The 15,257-nt window shown below is 43.9% G+C and overlaps 2 protein-coding genes across 2 annotated transcripts; both read left to right on the forward strand.

Moving 5' to 3' along the window:
- The first annotated feature begins 991 nt into the window (after positions 1–991).
- LOC147435645 (uncharacterized) lies at positions 992–1,590 on the forward strand. Its single transcript, XM_086487759.1, has 2 exons — positions 992–1,171; positions 1,246–1,590. Exons 1-2 carry the CDS (start codon positions 992–994, stop codon positions 1,588–1,590), a joined length of 525 nt encoding a protein of 174 aa, XP_086343885.1.
- Positions 1,591–1,996: 406 nt separating this feature from the next.
- Positions 1,997–3,160, forward strand: LOC147435646 (uncharacterized). The gene has a single exon (XM_086487760.1). The coding sequence runs from the start codon at positions 1,997–1,999 to the stop codon at positions 3,158–3,160; it is 1,164 nt and encodes a 387-aa protein (XP_086343886.1).
- Positions 3,161–15,257: the final 12,097 nt, after the last annotated feature.

Here is a 15,257-nt window from a genome sequence, read left to right on the forward strand (position 1 = left end):
GTGTAGGTATGGTCGGTGTGCACAATCATTCTTTGTGGAACAGGCTTAACGTGTCTACCATGTTCTTCGCTACAATGCATTCTTGAGTGTTGAGTTGTGTTAAGATGGTGCTCTGCTTTTTTTTGAAGGCAAAGGATACTCTCCACTAGGGGAGGAGTGTGCACAAGCACCGTCTTCGTCTCAACAACAACTTCCTTGCCCAACTCACGAATTAGGCAAAGCTGCAGCCTCATTTTCTGAAGTTGGCCAATCTTCAGCTGCTCAGAATGTCTTGGACAGCGGCAAGTTACTGGACAAAGGGAAAAGCTTGTTAGTCAAGGAAACCTTGCTGCTATTCATGATTAGCGATATAGATGAGGATAGTAAACCTTTTTCCATGGAGGGGAAAATATTGAATTCGTATGGCACATACCGTTCCATCTCGTCTGGGCAAAAGAAAAATGCACTTTACTTCAAGTTCGACATCGTCGATGCCGAGTGCATCGACACGATCACAGTCATCGTTGTGGATCCCTTCATTGAGACCTACACCAGGGAGCTCGAGATCGGCTTGTTCGTCAGGGTTGATTGTCCTCTTGTGAGGGCTAAAAACCATAACGATGTTGGGTCAGCTTTGTTCTCCTTGCATGTCGATGCGTCGACAACCATTAGACCTTGTGACCCATTCCCTGTTACTTTAGCTTTCTATCTTGAGACCAAGATAAGCACATTTCTTGCTGACACTGCAATTTTCGAGACTACTAGCCCACGTCCGCCCTTAGCGACACTGGCGTTTTTTGTTTTGCAAAGTCGTAATTTCCATCAAAGAATTGGCACTACATTTGGGGATTTGGTTGTTGCTGATGGCCCGACCCCAGACGACAAAGCAGTTGTACGTATCAGAAGCATTGGCTTCAGCGTTTCTTTCTTTCAATATTGACAAACCTTTTGTCATATGTAGGTGAGCTTTGTCAACTCTCGAAAGCAAGACTACGATCGGGTCATGGCCCAGATGGCTAGGGAGGACATTGTTATGTTTGTGGCTAGGAATATTGGCCTCTTTATTGGCAAGGTGCGCACATTGTCTGTTCTGGACGTCACAACTTTGGCCCCCGTGCAAGGATCACGCTTGAAGGAAGAATTGACCATAGCATTTCATAGACAGTGTGAGATTCTCGGCTACAATAGAGAGGTGACTTTGCATGGTTTGCACTCAACCGGATAAAGACATCTTTAGTGGTCTTTACACATTTGTTTTTTTTGTAGGTTGTGGGGACTTTGCGCTTTGTGAACTTCAATAGAGCTCTCTTGTATTCCCAGTGCTCAGTTTGTGACTCGCCGAAGGTGAAGAAGGTTGAAGGCCGACTGTGTTGTTCTCTTTGCGATAAAGATCACATCATCAACACGATGCTCAGGCCGGAGGCACAAATCCGAAGCAGCATTGACAGACGTGTTGTGGTGGTTCAAGTGTCAGGATCTACGGTGGATCGTCTTCTGGGCTTGCCAAGGAGCTTCAAGGAGGTGTACATGGAGAGCATTCTAGAGGCGAGGGATATTTTATCGACATCTGTTTTCGAGGGTGTGTTCAAAATTGGCACAAATGGGTCATGATATCTTTCACTCCTCTGTTGGAAACCTAGATGCTTTGAGAGCATGTATTTCCATAGCTTTTGGCCTTTCACCACGAATAACTATGCTTCCTTACCTAGACCCCTCTACAATCGATGAACTAAATTTTGGCTTGTCTATTGTATATCGCGTTTCAGAAGAAAATCGTATCTTGCTTTTGGGCCTTGTTGCCGTGGTGTCTCTCCATAACTCTCTCTCTACTCTTCCTTCCTCTCCATCTTTTCAAACTTCCAAAGCACAAACTCTCTCTCTCTCTCTCTCTCTCTCTCTCTCTCTCTCTCTCTCTCTCTCTCTCTCTCTCTCTCTCTCTCTCACACACACACACACACACACACACACACAAACACACAAGGTGACTTAATATTTACAATCTTTGCGTGTCTTTCCAATGACTCACTTGGCCGAACAGGATGTCGATACCATTTTTGCGGCTCAGTTTCCGGACAATTCAGACATCTTCCTTGCGCTACACCATCTCCAAAACTCAACAGGTGCACCGCATGACCTTAGATCAAATTTGCTCAACGACTTGTTTGAGAGCTTCTTGCATGATAGACATGCTGTCTTGGGTGCATGCCTCTTCTTCCGTATTGATGGGACCACTAGCACAATGATAGTCACAAAATTCTTGTCTTTGTATTCAACATGCACCAACTCACTTGCCCTTAGCCTCGACGTATTGACAGCCTTCGCTCGCTTTGCGACTTGTAGGTTAAAAGTTTATTTGAAAAGAAATGGAAGCGTGAGAACAATCATCTTCGAGATTCCATCGAAACCATTTCTTGCAAAGGGCATTCTGCTCTCCGAAACAAGCAATGGCATCACATACCTTCCCACCTTCACAACGTGCTCAAGCCGTGCACATGTTCGATGGAAAGAAGATGAGGTGGCCACTTTGCATCAGCTATCCTTGTTGCATGAGGCTTTGCCTGATGTTGAGGTCATCCGCATGTTCCAAGACAAACACCCACACACGTTGCACACAACCCAGGCCGTGAAATGCAATCTTTCATGCCTGAAGAACGAGAAGGGCCTGGTCACTGGTGCTCACATACGACGCACCCATGCCAGGTTGAGCAAGCCGATTAAGAGATACAAAAAAAGCATCAAGGACAAGCCCATTACACCCTGCGAAAAATGTGAACGCTTGCTATTCTGCCGCCAGCTAACACGTCAGCTTCTGCCTTCAGTTGCGGAATCCACTTCAAGGAAGCGAAGACGCTATGCGGATCTGTACGTCTGCAGCCAGTGCAAGAAACACTTGACAAGCAATAGCAATCGCCTGTGGAGCTTGCAAGAGACAGGGTTCAATCCAACGCTTCTCTTTGTGTCAGATCTAAACCCCGTAGAGGCACGCTTGGTCTCCATTCGTATTCCCTTCGCCAAGATACGTGAACTGACGTATGATGGTCAGTATGGGCTTAGAGGTAGTGTTGTCCGTGTGCTTGCCAACTTGGAGAAGAGCCAGGCTTGCTGCCTCAGTTCATTGAGGATGAGGCTTCTGTCCTTGTGGGAATCAAATGGAAACTCGAGTACGATAGATGTTACCTAAGCAGATTGTGCGACCCCTGCTCACGATGCGTGCAACCACTACGTTGCTGTCCACATCACTCTACACACGAGAAGATGTCACCATCAACGACAAGTGGCTTGCACACCTTTCTAGTCTAAGTATGGCTCCTACAAATACCCTTAACGACAATGCGCACGATGTTGAGCTTGAGGATGATCAGACTGATGTCATGCTTCATGGGGTCACAAGTGCGGCAGAGGTTGTCGACCAGAGTGGCAAGATTCTTCATGTTGCGCCTTGCAAGGGCAATTCACCATTGAGCATCTTCACGGATGAGTATTGCGAGGATTTGAGCTTCCTAACTCTTTTCTTCGGGTCCCCTAGAAGATATAGGGAGGCCGCAACCAAAGATTATCAAACGATCGCAAAGTGGGAGCTCCTGAACGTCGATAGAAGATTCGCCCTGGACATCGAGAATTTATTTTTCAAGTCTATCAAAATCATGTCGCAACAAGTTGCTTCCTCTGTTTGGGTGCGAATGCGCAAGGGAAAGCTAGGAGGTGCAGTGCTAACTACAAGGCAAGTTGTAGAAGACACAAACATAGAGAGGCTTCTCAACTCAAGATTAGGCTTTAGAGACTTCGACGCACTGCGCACATCCCCCGACTACAAGGAAAAGATGAAAAAAAATGTCTTCGCAATGATCCCGCAACTTGGACCGCCTACATTTTTTGTCACGTTCTCCTCCGTAGAACGAAGATGGAAAGATCTTCTTGCTGAACTTGAGAAGTTAGTCCCGCTAAGCCAAGAGCCTGACGAGAGTCTGAGCTCATATCAGCGTCGCCTCATTTGTGCCGATCCCATTACAACTGCTCGTTTCTACATCAACATGTTCAACGCAATGAAACGGTTGTTGCGCACTGATTCCTCCATATGTGGCAAAATACGAGACTTCTTTTTCATCACGGAGTTCCAAAGTCGCGGTAGCCAACATGATCATGGTTTATTGTGGCTAGAAAATGCTCCATCACTCACAACACACTCAGATCAAGATATTGTATTGTTTGTAGATACCCACATTAGCACAGATAGATCCATCTTGCCCAATGACCTTTCTGAAGCTTACAAGCACAAGCATCATAAGACTTGCCAAAAGAAGAGAAAAAGTTGCCGTTTTGGATTTCCACGTTTTCCCATGCCATTCACAACTATTATCTGACAAGGAATACTTGAGGCAAACATAGCTAGACAAGGTAAGCTTTACTTGCAACAAATCGAAAAATAACTAAGCCAAATTGATTTACAAAATGGCCCTACATTTGAAGAATGTCTAGAACAAGTACAACTCTCTATGGAACAGTACTTGCTTGCATTGCAAGCAACTATCTCAGGACCCACTATTTTCCTCAAGCGCAAACCAAGCGATATATTCACAAACAATTTCAACAAATCAATAGCTTCACTTTGGAATGCAAATACAGATATACAATTCGTGCTAAATGCCCATGGAGCTGTGAGCTATTGCACCTCATACATGTCAAAAATGGACAATACATTAATAGGAGCAATCAAGGCACAAGTTGATCACTGTGTCACAAACAATGCAACAACGTTGGAGAGACTACAAAAAGTTGGTAGCACAATCCTTAACACATAGCAAATTAGTTCACAGCAAGCTTCTTACATATGTCTCTCGCTTTTATTGCATAGCTCCTCTAGAGAATTCATATACATAAATACTAACCCACCTGAAGAGCGTGCTCTCGTTCTCAAAAAAAAGAACGCCTTGCAAAAAATGCATCCCGACACAACAGAAATCTTCTCTGCCTCCATCATTGACAAATATGCCTCCAGACCACACTCGTTCCTTGCCATGTGCTTGGCCCACTTCGCTTCCACAACCAAAAATCCCTCCAGGCCTGACACGTTGCTGCAAAGGGCACGCATCGTACGGTACGTTAGATATGATAAAGCCAAAGACCCTGATAACCACTATAGAGAACAATGCCTTCTCTTCTTGCAGTGGTCAAGGCATGAGAATGAGCACCTACCCGAAGATTTGTCTTGGATCGATGTCTACACTTCGAACATTGAGACAGTGAAAAACAATGAATCACAGTTCATTGTCAAACCAGCTCCACTTGACAGATTTGCAACAGCTATCACAACCTCACACGACACGAGAAGTGTAAGTTTCTTGAACGATTCCAACAATGTCAACGTGATGATCAACACCACATCAAACCAACAGACGAAGAAACCATTTGCTTTGCATTTTTCCAAACATATTGGCATGACCAATGAGGATTTCCACACATCAATAAAGAAACTAAACCCACAACAACGACTCATCCTCGATGATGTCATGCTTAAAAAATGCATAGCGCCATCAGAAAAGATACATCTCTTCCTCACAGGTAGAGCAAGCATTGGAAAAAAATTCATGTTGCTCTTGCTAGTCGAAGCCCTCATTCGTTTCTACACGCATAAGTCGGGCCACAATGTTGACTTTCCTAAGGCACTCCTGATGGCATATATAGGCAAGGCAGCATTCAACATTGGTGGTACAACATGACCAACCTTTTGGTGGCCTAGATGTTATACTCTGTGGTGACCTCTGCCAAGCTAGCCCAGTCAAAGACTCTTGGATATTCACAAGCAAGCAGCTTCTTCTCGAGGCGGTTGCACCTTCGTACTGGCATGAATTTCTTAAGTGCTACAAACTAACGATGACAATGAGACAAACTCATGGACAGTTTATAGAGGTGCTCAACCGAATGAGAATTGGCTCACACACCAGCAGAGACCTTGCATACATTGGCTCACACACCAGCAGCGACCTTGCATACATTAACAACTCCTTCCACAGAGAGTTGCCTACTGACATAACCATATCACACCTATTCTACTCTAACAAGGCAAAGGATGAACACAATGAAAAGGTCTTCGCACAATTGCCCGGTGAGCCACACATATTCAAAGCGATTGACAAGCGTGCCACCTCTTGCAGCAAAACAATAGCAATTCCACTCGATGCCAGACAAATTGCGGGTCTCCAAGCAACATTGTGTCTGAAACCAGGCCTAGTGGTCAAGCTATGCGCTGGAAATTTGGACATTCTCGACGGCCTTGTCAACGGTGTAGAAGGCGTCTACAAGCTCTGCACTACATTCTCCGACATGACATGCCTCTGGATTCATTTCACCAACCCTAGCATAGGGCAAAACAAAAGGTACGACCACGTCATCTTCGCAACCCACTCACATTGCCTAGTTGGACGCCAATTCTCCGCATCACACGCGAATTCCAAATTGGCAAGAACTACTTCAACACCCTCACACGCAAGCAATTCCCAGTTCAGCCTGCTACGGCCCGCACAATTCACCGATCGCAAGGGCTTACACTTAACACACTAGCTTTCAACCCCAAAGGGATTAGGTCTCACGGCCTTGCATACACTACTCTCACACGGATTCGTGACACTGCAAATCTATATTTGGTGGAGAGCTTGCTACCCTGCAACATTCACACCGACGCATCTGTCCTCAAAGAGCTCCACAAGTTGAGAACAGAAGCAGCTTATTCCCCCATCCAAAAGGAGCTACATCTCCACCAAGATACACATTACATTGTCCAATCACTGAACGTTGTCTCAATTGGAAAGCATGCAAACAATATCATCCACGACAAAAGCCTAATGGCCTCTGATGTCCTCTGCCTACAAGAGACTCGACAACATGCAACAACCATTCCAGGCTTCCACAGCATATCCTCAACACAACTATGACAATGTATGATAACACACAACGTCTAAGTTCCCTCCACATTCACATCAACCAAGCACAAATCTATCTTTTGGATCAACACTATGTCTACCTTTTTGAGTGTAAGATCAAACAACTAATGAAGTATAGTTACTCTCCACATTCTTGTGGATTGACCAAGGACAAATCTCCTTCTAGTTGATCATGCCAAGCTCCAACATACTCCTCCTAATCATGGAAAGTTTGTCCCCCCCCCCCCCCCCCCCCTCTATCTATGTGTGTGTGTGTGTGTGTGTGTGTGTGTGTGTGTGTGTGTGTGTGTGTGTGTGTGTGTGTGTGTGTGTGTGTGTGTGTGTGTGTGTGTGTGTGTGTGTGTGTGTGTGTGTGTGTGTGTGTGTGTGTGTGTGTGTGTGTGTGTGTGTGTGTGTGTGTTAAGCTCAAGAATTATCAGGTCAATTTGAGGTCTCTTGGGAATGAATTAAGTAGTGGGAACCCTTCGCATGATGTCTTGTCTTAACATCCTATGTTTCTCTCTAAGGAGGCAACGAATTTGCGATTAGTCTAGAGACGTCTCCCTCACACAATTGATATGGGACCTTGGTGAGTGGTAGTGGCCCTCTAAATTCACTAATAGAGAGCTGGTATCGATATAGTGTTTGCATTGAACGACGAACTCTTTAGATGCATTAGCATCCCCTCTCACCATCCGTACCAAGCAATGCATTGGTCATGATAGCAACTCTCCCATGCTTCTCTCGTGTAGTTTTGGTCTTGCATTTGGGGCATCACAGTCAACTAAATCATCAACTGCTATTTGTTGGTACTTAGGATGCATGTACCAGCCATGACTCAACATGTCAACCTTACACCACATAGTACTAGAAGAAACTTTGCCATTGGTATGCACAACTGATTTGGTGAGCAATGTGTCGTTTTCTTCTCAAAGGAAGTATTCATAATGGGTGTGGCTATAGCAACTTTGTCTCTATATGTGGGTAAATTTCAAACTTTACAGGTTGGATTGCACTCAATCTAGCTAGCATGTACACTTGCATCTACCAAGACTCGTCGCATGGATGTTGAGGTCGCTTTCAATTGACCATAAGCAGGTTAGTAATATAAGGCGCATATTGTTTGTTTGTGTACATTTGGCACCATTGGCACCTTAAAATGTGACGGCAATGAAAGCAGGAAAGTTCACTCAATATTGTAAGAGTTTTGGGCATCATGCTAAACGAAAGGGTGTGCTGTAAAATACACACACACACACACACACACACACATAGACACATGCATGTTCTTCTTTGAGAGAGCAGAGTATATTCAATCCTTCACATGCTTGCCCTTACCCATATTTTATACCAAAGCACCCATTTGGCTTAGCTCCCACTCCCTTACATGTGAAACAAAGCATTGAGGGACTACATGGAGGGGAGTCTCTTTTTGTACGCGAATTATATCCCTTAACAATTTGAGAGTACGATCAATATACCCTACATGAGTGCTTAGCTTTTGATCACATCAAACTTGATTTACCCACATTCTTGCCCATACCATGGCCTACATACCTTTCTCTCCTAGCCACCTCATGGATTCAACTTGTTAATGGCCACCCTTATATCCATAGTCTTCAAGAATGCCACATACTGTACTCGGTCACATTGGTCAATCTGACCTTTAAGGATGATCTCTCTCTCTCTCTCTCTCTCTCTCTCTCTCTCTCTCTCTCTCTCTCTCTCTCTCTCTCTCTCTCTCTCTCTCTCTCATTAACCTTTGAGGTCACTATGATTGTTTCTATGATATTAAAAGTTATGTCCCCCTCTCCTTGTATAAGTATGTGAGCATGTAGGCCCTTGAGTTCAAGAATCAACATTTATCAGCTAAAATTTTTTAGGTCTCTTGTGATCTTCTTCTTCTCCTTCTCTCTCTCTCTCTCTCTCTCTCTCTCTCTCTCTCTCTCTCTCTCTCTCTCTCTCTCTCTCTCTCTCTCTCTCTCTCTCTTAACTTGCTATGCAACATGACAACTTGTTGCCAACAATGTTTGGATTGGATAAGGTTTCCCTAAACTTAATAGCTGAGAGTTGAGATTAGTCTGGTCTCAAGATTAATGGGTCTCAAACCACGTCAGTAGGAAGAAAAACATCTCTCTCTCTCTCTCTCTCTCTCTCTCTCTCTCTCTCTCTCTCTCTCTCTCTCTCTCTCTCAAGCTGCATGTCTAGTTTGTAGTATTAAAATGAAGCATGTGAGAGGCCAAGAGCCTAGTCGTGTGTACCGATGAGCCTACTTTTTGCCTGGTCACGAGCCGGCTCTTCTCTCTCTACCTATCTAATTGTGATAGTTAAGAGCCTCAAAACGGGCATAGCCTTTCACATGGTTGAAAGGTAAAAGGTACACATTACACATTATTCCTTGAAAACAAAGTAAAATGAAAAGGAAATAAAATAGAAGCAATAAATGAAAAAACACAATAAAACCTAAAACAAAACAACATATGCTTTCATTAAAAAAGATAGATTTAATAAGCTTAGAGAATAATAAATCAATTTGATAATTTAATAAAATGAATCTATGATAATTTAATAAAATGAATCTATGCGGAGTCTTTAAATAAAAGGACTCTTTAGAAGTGAAAGTAATTTTTTTTAAATTAAAACAATACTTCACATGATGGATCAAACTCTTATGAATACTCTTCAATCCTTTGTTCTAAAAAACACTACGGTAAAACCCCTAGTTTTAAAAACTTTAAGCCAATGTCGGGTGCATTTTTTGATTGTTGCAGAGTTTTGACTTCTCTCTAGTGCGGAACGTAGATGGAGTTAAGGTCAAGCTGTAGCAAAAATTTGAGGAGCTATCGCGTCTTTGGCAATGCGTACGACAGTGGAAAAAGTTTCACTTTGTTTAAAAAAGGGCTTCCCTCTCGGTTAGCAGGAACTTGCTCAAGATCTGTCTCATCACTCAGTCAAATCAAGCATTTATCTTCGAAGCCACCGGTTTTCTTGACTTGCAAACAAAACTGTAAGGTTATTTAGCCGTTCCAAAGTGACCAGGCTCTAAATGTAAGCAAAATGACATGGAGGAAGTCCTACAATGGAGGCACATGCATGGTGGCAGCCCTACAATAAGAGACCGTAATCATCATTTCTAGGGCGAGGCAAAGGGCCCACATTAGGTATGCTGCACCAAGCAGGATCCAAATGAGCAAAGGATTGCTAACTTCAAGACCAAGGCCAATACCCTAGACTAGCAATGATCATCCTCCAACGCAATCACATCAGTGTTCTAGAAAGATCATTTTTTTAAACATACAGAATTGCTTTCCTTTAATTTTCCAAGAGGAAATTTAGAAAATTAGGTTTATTTTGTAGGTTTTACACTATTTTTCTCTATTTTGGGGTGGAGTTTCTCCTTTTCCCCATGTCCTCAGCTGGCATTTTTGAAATTGAAAACGACATGATATTAAGCTGAGACACATTTTTCCCAAACGTTGAATTAAAGGCCCGCCTTGCACGACCATTGCCATGAGCACTGTAGTAGGAGGCAATTGAGTTTTTTTTTTTGGGGGGGGGGGGGGGGGGATTCTTTGTCAAGCGCCAAGGCCAATCAATGGCACTCTCTCTCTCTCTCTCTCTCTCTCTCTCTCTCTCTCTCTCTCTCTCTCTCTCTCTCTCTCTCTCTCTCTCTCTCTCTCTCTCTCTCTCTGACACACATACACATAGCTGCAACAAATAATGAAGACGTCTCTCTCTCTCTCTCTCTCTCTCTCTCTCTCTCTCTCTCTCTCTCTCTCTCTCTCTCTCTCTCTCTCTCTCTCTCTCTCTCTCTCTCTCTCTCTCTCTCTCTCTCTCTCTCTCTCTCTCTATAAGACCTGCAACAAACACGGCGGTGCCGTAGAAAATGAAATCTGATCTCTTTGTCTCAAACTTGCGATGTGCCGCATCTCTCTCTCTCTCTCTCTCTCTCTCTCTCTCTCTCTCTCTCTCTCTCTCTCTCTCTCACACACACACACACACACACACACACACACACACACATGCACGTTTGAGATGGACCAACTTATCGACGCGTAGCACATCTCGATGCTCGTTATTTTCTCACGATACTAAGTAGAGCCACCCTTTACAAAAACAAGGTGAGAACTCACAATGGCCTGCAGAAAGCAAGGGAAGGTCAATTTTTGGCAATGAGGAGGTATGTAGTGGAGTGGTCGGACCGGTAGTTGTAGTTAGTGCCGGACATGGTTTGCAGTAGGTCATTGCTAACCCATATGTGGCCCAGCATAGAGTTGTGTATTGTGGTTGGATGGTGTATCAATTGGTGGAGACCGTGCTGGAGAATGAGGTTGGAAAGGGTTCTATATGTGCTGGTTTCCTCAAGTGCGTTAATGTTGAAATCTCCCATTATGATTAGTTGTCGCATGATGCGGGTTGAATCAAGAAGATTGGAGATGCTGTGCAGGAATCGTGGGAGCGATGATGTCGGTGCCCTGTAGAGTGAAATGACTGTCGCTAGGCACTTGTTGGCGCAGTGGAAAGTTGCATGGATCGTTTCAAGTGTTTGATTGATGCAGATGTGTATTTTTGTAGGTATTAGGTTGTCTTTATGGAGGAGGAAACTAAAGCTAGGACTTATTTCACAGGCAAAGTGCACACACTCTAGAAATTTAAGGAAAGTTCCTCAGCCCAACATGCTCTTCCTCTCTCTCTTATTTCTCTCGACGAATAATGACAACTTTTTACGAATCTTTTGATACATGTTCGTTCGTAGGTCAGCCTGAGCCAAGGTGCTCTAACTCTCCCCTAGAAACTGGGCAAGATGCCATCCAAATTCGTCTTCTCAGTTCGACGATTGAACACTACTTGCCACGAGGGCTATAAGCCACACACGCTGGCTAAGAGTCATTGTCAGATCTCGGGTAAGACCCAACTGTTGGCATTCCTTGGGTGATTGTTTTCACGATCAAATCTACCCAGTGGAATACACATCGACGTTAATGGACAAGCAAGAGTCTTGTCATTACGAATGTTTTGAGTGTCAAGTTTTTGCAGTACATGTTTTTAGTGCGACGCTCGAGTCGAGTTTTTGGTAGCCTTAAACTCACATCAGCTGATCTCTATCATGGAGTCTAGCTACAACAAACTGTTGCGACAGCATGGTTGTCCATAAGAGCTAGGCATTTCCCTTGTTTTGATATCCTGTTCTCTTTATAGCACTATAAGTGTCTATGGAAGTACAGTTTTGGGGTAAGACCCAACGGATGTTTACTAAATCATCCGATCGGCATTGAGAATCACAGTTTGATCCATTTTTGTTATACTTTCAAGGAAAGAATTCCGCAATTTACCATGTGGTAGTGGATAAATTCAACTTCTTTAGTTGATTCCAATCATTCTGTACAAGGTTGACTATGTTGGTTATCGTTACCTGCCAGTTGAGCAATTTCTACACAGGGTCTTACCACGGGGTTTGACTACGTAGATTCTAACTAGTGCGTATGGATTGCGAAGGCAACACCCAAGGTTTCCAGTACAATGTTGCTTGGCTATTTCGCAGGTGGGCGACGTGCTCCTCTACAATTGAATACGGGTAAGTGAACATATAGTTCAACCCCCAGGTACACATCTATTGATTTGGTGTTATTCCATTTTTCAGTATGCTTTGTTTGATTTTTTCAACTCATATAAATACGATCGCATGTTTCCGAGACATGCCAAGGGCATGTTGGAACAAAGTATTTTGGGCCATAGTGTCCAATACATATTATGAACCCACTTGTAGGGTTCGCTTTGGCACATATTGTCACACGGGATACAACATGGTCTAGGAACTCCAGGAGTTCGGTTTAGCCAGTGTGGAACACTCATAATGAGGGTCCCTCTCACTCTTGTCGCGGAGTGTTTTGCAGTTACCTCCACACACAAGTACATCTTGTACTTGTTGGATGTCGCGTTTTTGGCCATCCTCATTTGAGACATATTCCACATGTGGAGAATCTGAGTCTCAGGGACTGACAATGGAACCTAAATCCTAATGATGTGTCGCAACGACGTCCCTACGTGCTGGTCGCATCCGTTTATTAGACCATTTGGAGCACACCGTATCAGGAACAATTTCAGTGGGCAAGAAATTGTCGGGTACTCAGTACAGACTTGTTCCGATTACAAGTGCTGTGAAACCACCTGAACGAAGGGTTGTTTCTCCATCTAACCAAGTATGCTACGTTCATGAGAATGTCTCATGGTTGGTACCTAGGTGTGACTGGGTTGTCACATTCTGTGATGGTCCAACTTTTGTTGCTAGGATTTCCCGTATGTACCGTGGAAAGTCTCGTCATGGAATTGCGGTTTGGATAAGTTTGTGTTAAATGCATGCACACTAGGTGTTATGGGCCCTAGTGTTTAACACTGATTTCTTTGGAGCGGCATGCAAAATCATGGACTTTATTCTTTCTACACCTTTTTGCACTGCAAGTGCAATCTTTACTATAGATTTATTATGAGTTTACACCCTGCAATACAAGGTCATGGCTCAGTATGGGTATCTGTGGTTGTCTGGTCTAAAATATAAGAGTTTACTGCACTCCAACCCGCTTTCAACCTAGTTGGTTGTCTCCAATCCATATCAAAAATATGGTTCGACACTCGATGGTTGAGTCATAGTTTATCGTCAGTCGTGGAAGACTGTCTGTAAGTGGTTGGGGGAAAGCACCTCACTCTTACTGCTGTTATTCATCCCATGTTGGATGGGCAGCTTACAAGTATTTTTTGCTAAAGGATCTGCTAAGAGCATACGTTAGCACAATGCATTCTAAATGGGCGATTCTCTCCCTATTCTAGAATTTTCTTAAGTAAGGTTTTCAACTTTGAACACCTGTTGTGGTGGGGTTGGATACCGTTTCAACAGTTTCATAAGTCAAGGACTTAATAGGTGTGCTGACAAAGTATGTTGGCAGATAACCTTCATTAGGGGTGAACATATAATTCGGTGTGTTCCAAAACATTTAAAAGTCTGACATGAGGACACTCCCTATTCTGTCCCTCACTAGCTATGAGCTTTTCTAGATACTCACGCGAGTTGGAAATCTGGCTCACAACTTCATGGAAAGTTGCGCCAAGGTTTTCTTGTACTTTTCCAGTATCTTCAGAAAGTTTGAAAACTAGTTATGTCTTTAGTTGTGGTTACTCCTTTAAATTACTCAAGTGAGTTATAAATTGAGTTACCATTTAGATACAGATGGTTGCAAAAGGACAACAATGTTGAAAATCAAGATGTTGCTCTTGGTTTCATTGAACCTCCTCACTACACCAAGTATCATATGGACAATTGGCTCGCATATGGGATGTCAATCAGGAAAACATCAGTGTTCTTACGAAGATACTACCACTTGTGTTTTCGAGGAAGAAAATGCTTCTCCAAGGGGGGAGTAATGTCAGATCAAGGGCCACCCTGGAGGTCAAGGACCTGGCCAAGGGCCGGCTGCCCAATGGAGAAGGGATCCTAGGCCCAGGAGGCTATAAAAGGGAGGTTGGGAAAGGATTCAAACATGGCAGTTCCCACGGCCGTTCAAGATCATTCCTCTGAACTTTAACACCTTCTTCGGTGCCTGCTTCAAATGCAACAAATTCGGGCATTATACGAGGGCGTGTCCCGCTGAGGTGCTAAAGCCTATAGACCAAATGATGGAGAGAAGCGAATTACAGGCTACCCCACAAGAGGTCCGCACTGCCTCCCGACTGGACAGATGCTACTGGTCTCATCAATCTCAACAAAAAGCCTCTCCGATCACATGCCATTCACTTAAAACTCAAGAAAGATAAAGGGGGGGGGGGGGGGGGGGGGGCAATCCCCGAGAGGGGAGAAAAAGCTTCTGGTTACAGGGACACACCTGTTCAAAGACCCTCTCTTCAAAAGCATCACCAAGAAAGCATTGGGAAATCTCAAGAAAGATGTGGGGATGAATAAACCTAGTGCTTGGAATATATTTGTTTGGAGTGTACAAAAAGCTATCAAAACTTCAAGTCCTCGGGTTAAAAAAGCCAATGCAAACATCTCGCAAAGGAGGTAGCACAATTAGCCTCTAGGAAGGCTGCCGGAGTGGCTATCGAGGATGAGCACAAGCGATGGCTTGAAGCTAAATCTCACCTGGCCAACGAACAACTGGAGGAAATCAAGAAGGCAAGATTGCTCTCTAGGGAAACTTTTCTTCAACCAGAGCCTTCTAACCAAGCACCTTTTTTTAGGGCTCTAAAAGTGAGGAAGAGTCGAGGTCGCGTGCAAGTGCTCGATGACGAGAAAGGGAATACAATGCAAAACCAAGATGAGATGACTGGACTTATGCTCAATTATCTCAGCCAGATTATCGGCCAGTCAGA

Source organism: Adiantum capillus-veneris, chromosome 18, assembly GCF_014529385.1.
Source record: "Adiantum capillus-veneris isolate H3 chromosome 18, ASM1452938v2, whole genome shotgun sequence".
Taxonomy (NCBI): Eukaryota; Viridiplantae; Streptophyta; class Polypodiopsida; order Polypodiales; family Pteridaceae; genus Adiantum; species Adiantum capillus-veneris.

Bases quoted from the DNA above. Each gene is read 5' to 3' on its own strand.
- LOC147435645 (XM_086487759.1), top strand. From the start codon at position 992: ATGGCTAGGGAGGACATTGTTATGTTTGTGGCTAGGAATATTGGCCTC. The intron at 1,172-1,245 runs GTGACTTTGCAT...TTTTTTTTGTAG, and splicing joins TTCTCGGCTACAATAGAGAG to GTTGTGGGGACTTTGCGCTT.
- LOC147435646 (XM_086487760.1), top strand. From the start codon at position 1,997: ATGACTCACTTGGCCGAACAGGATGTCGATACCATTTTTGCGGCTCAG.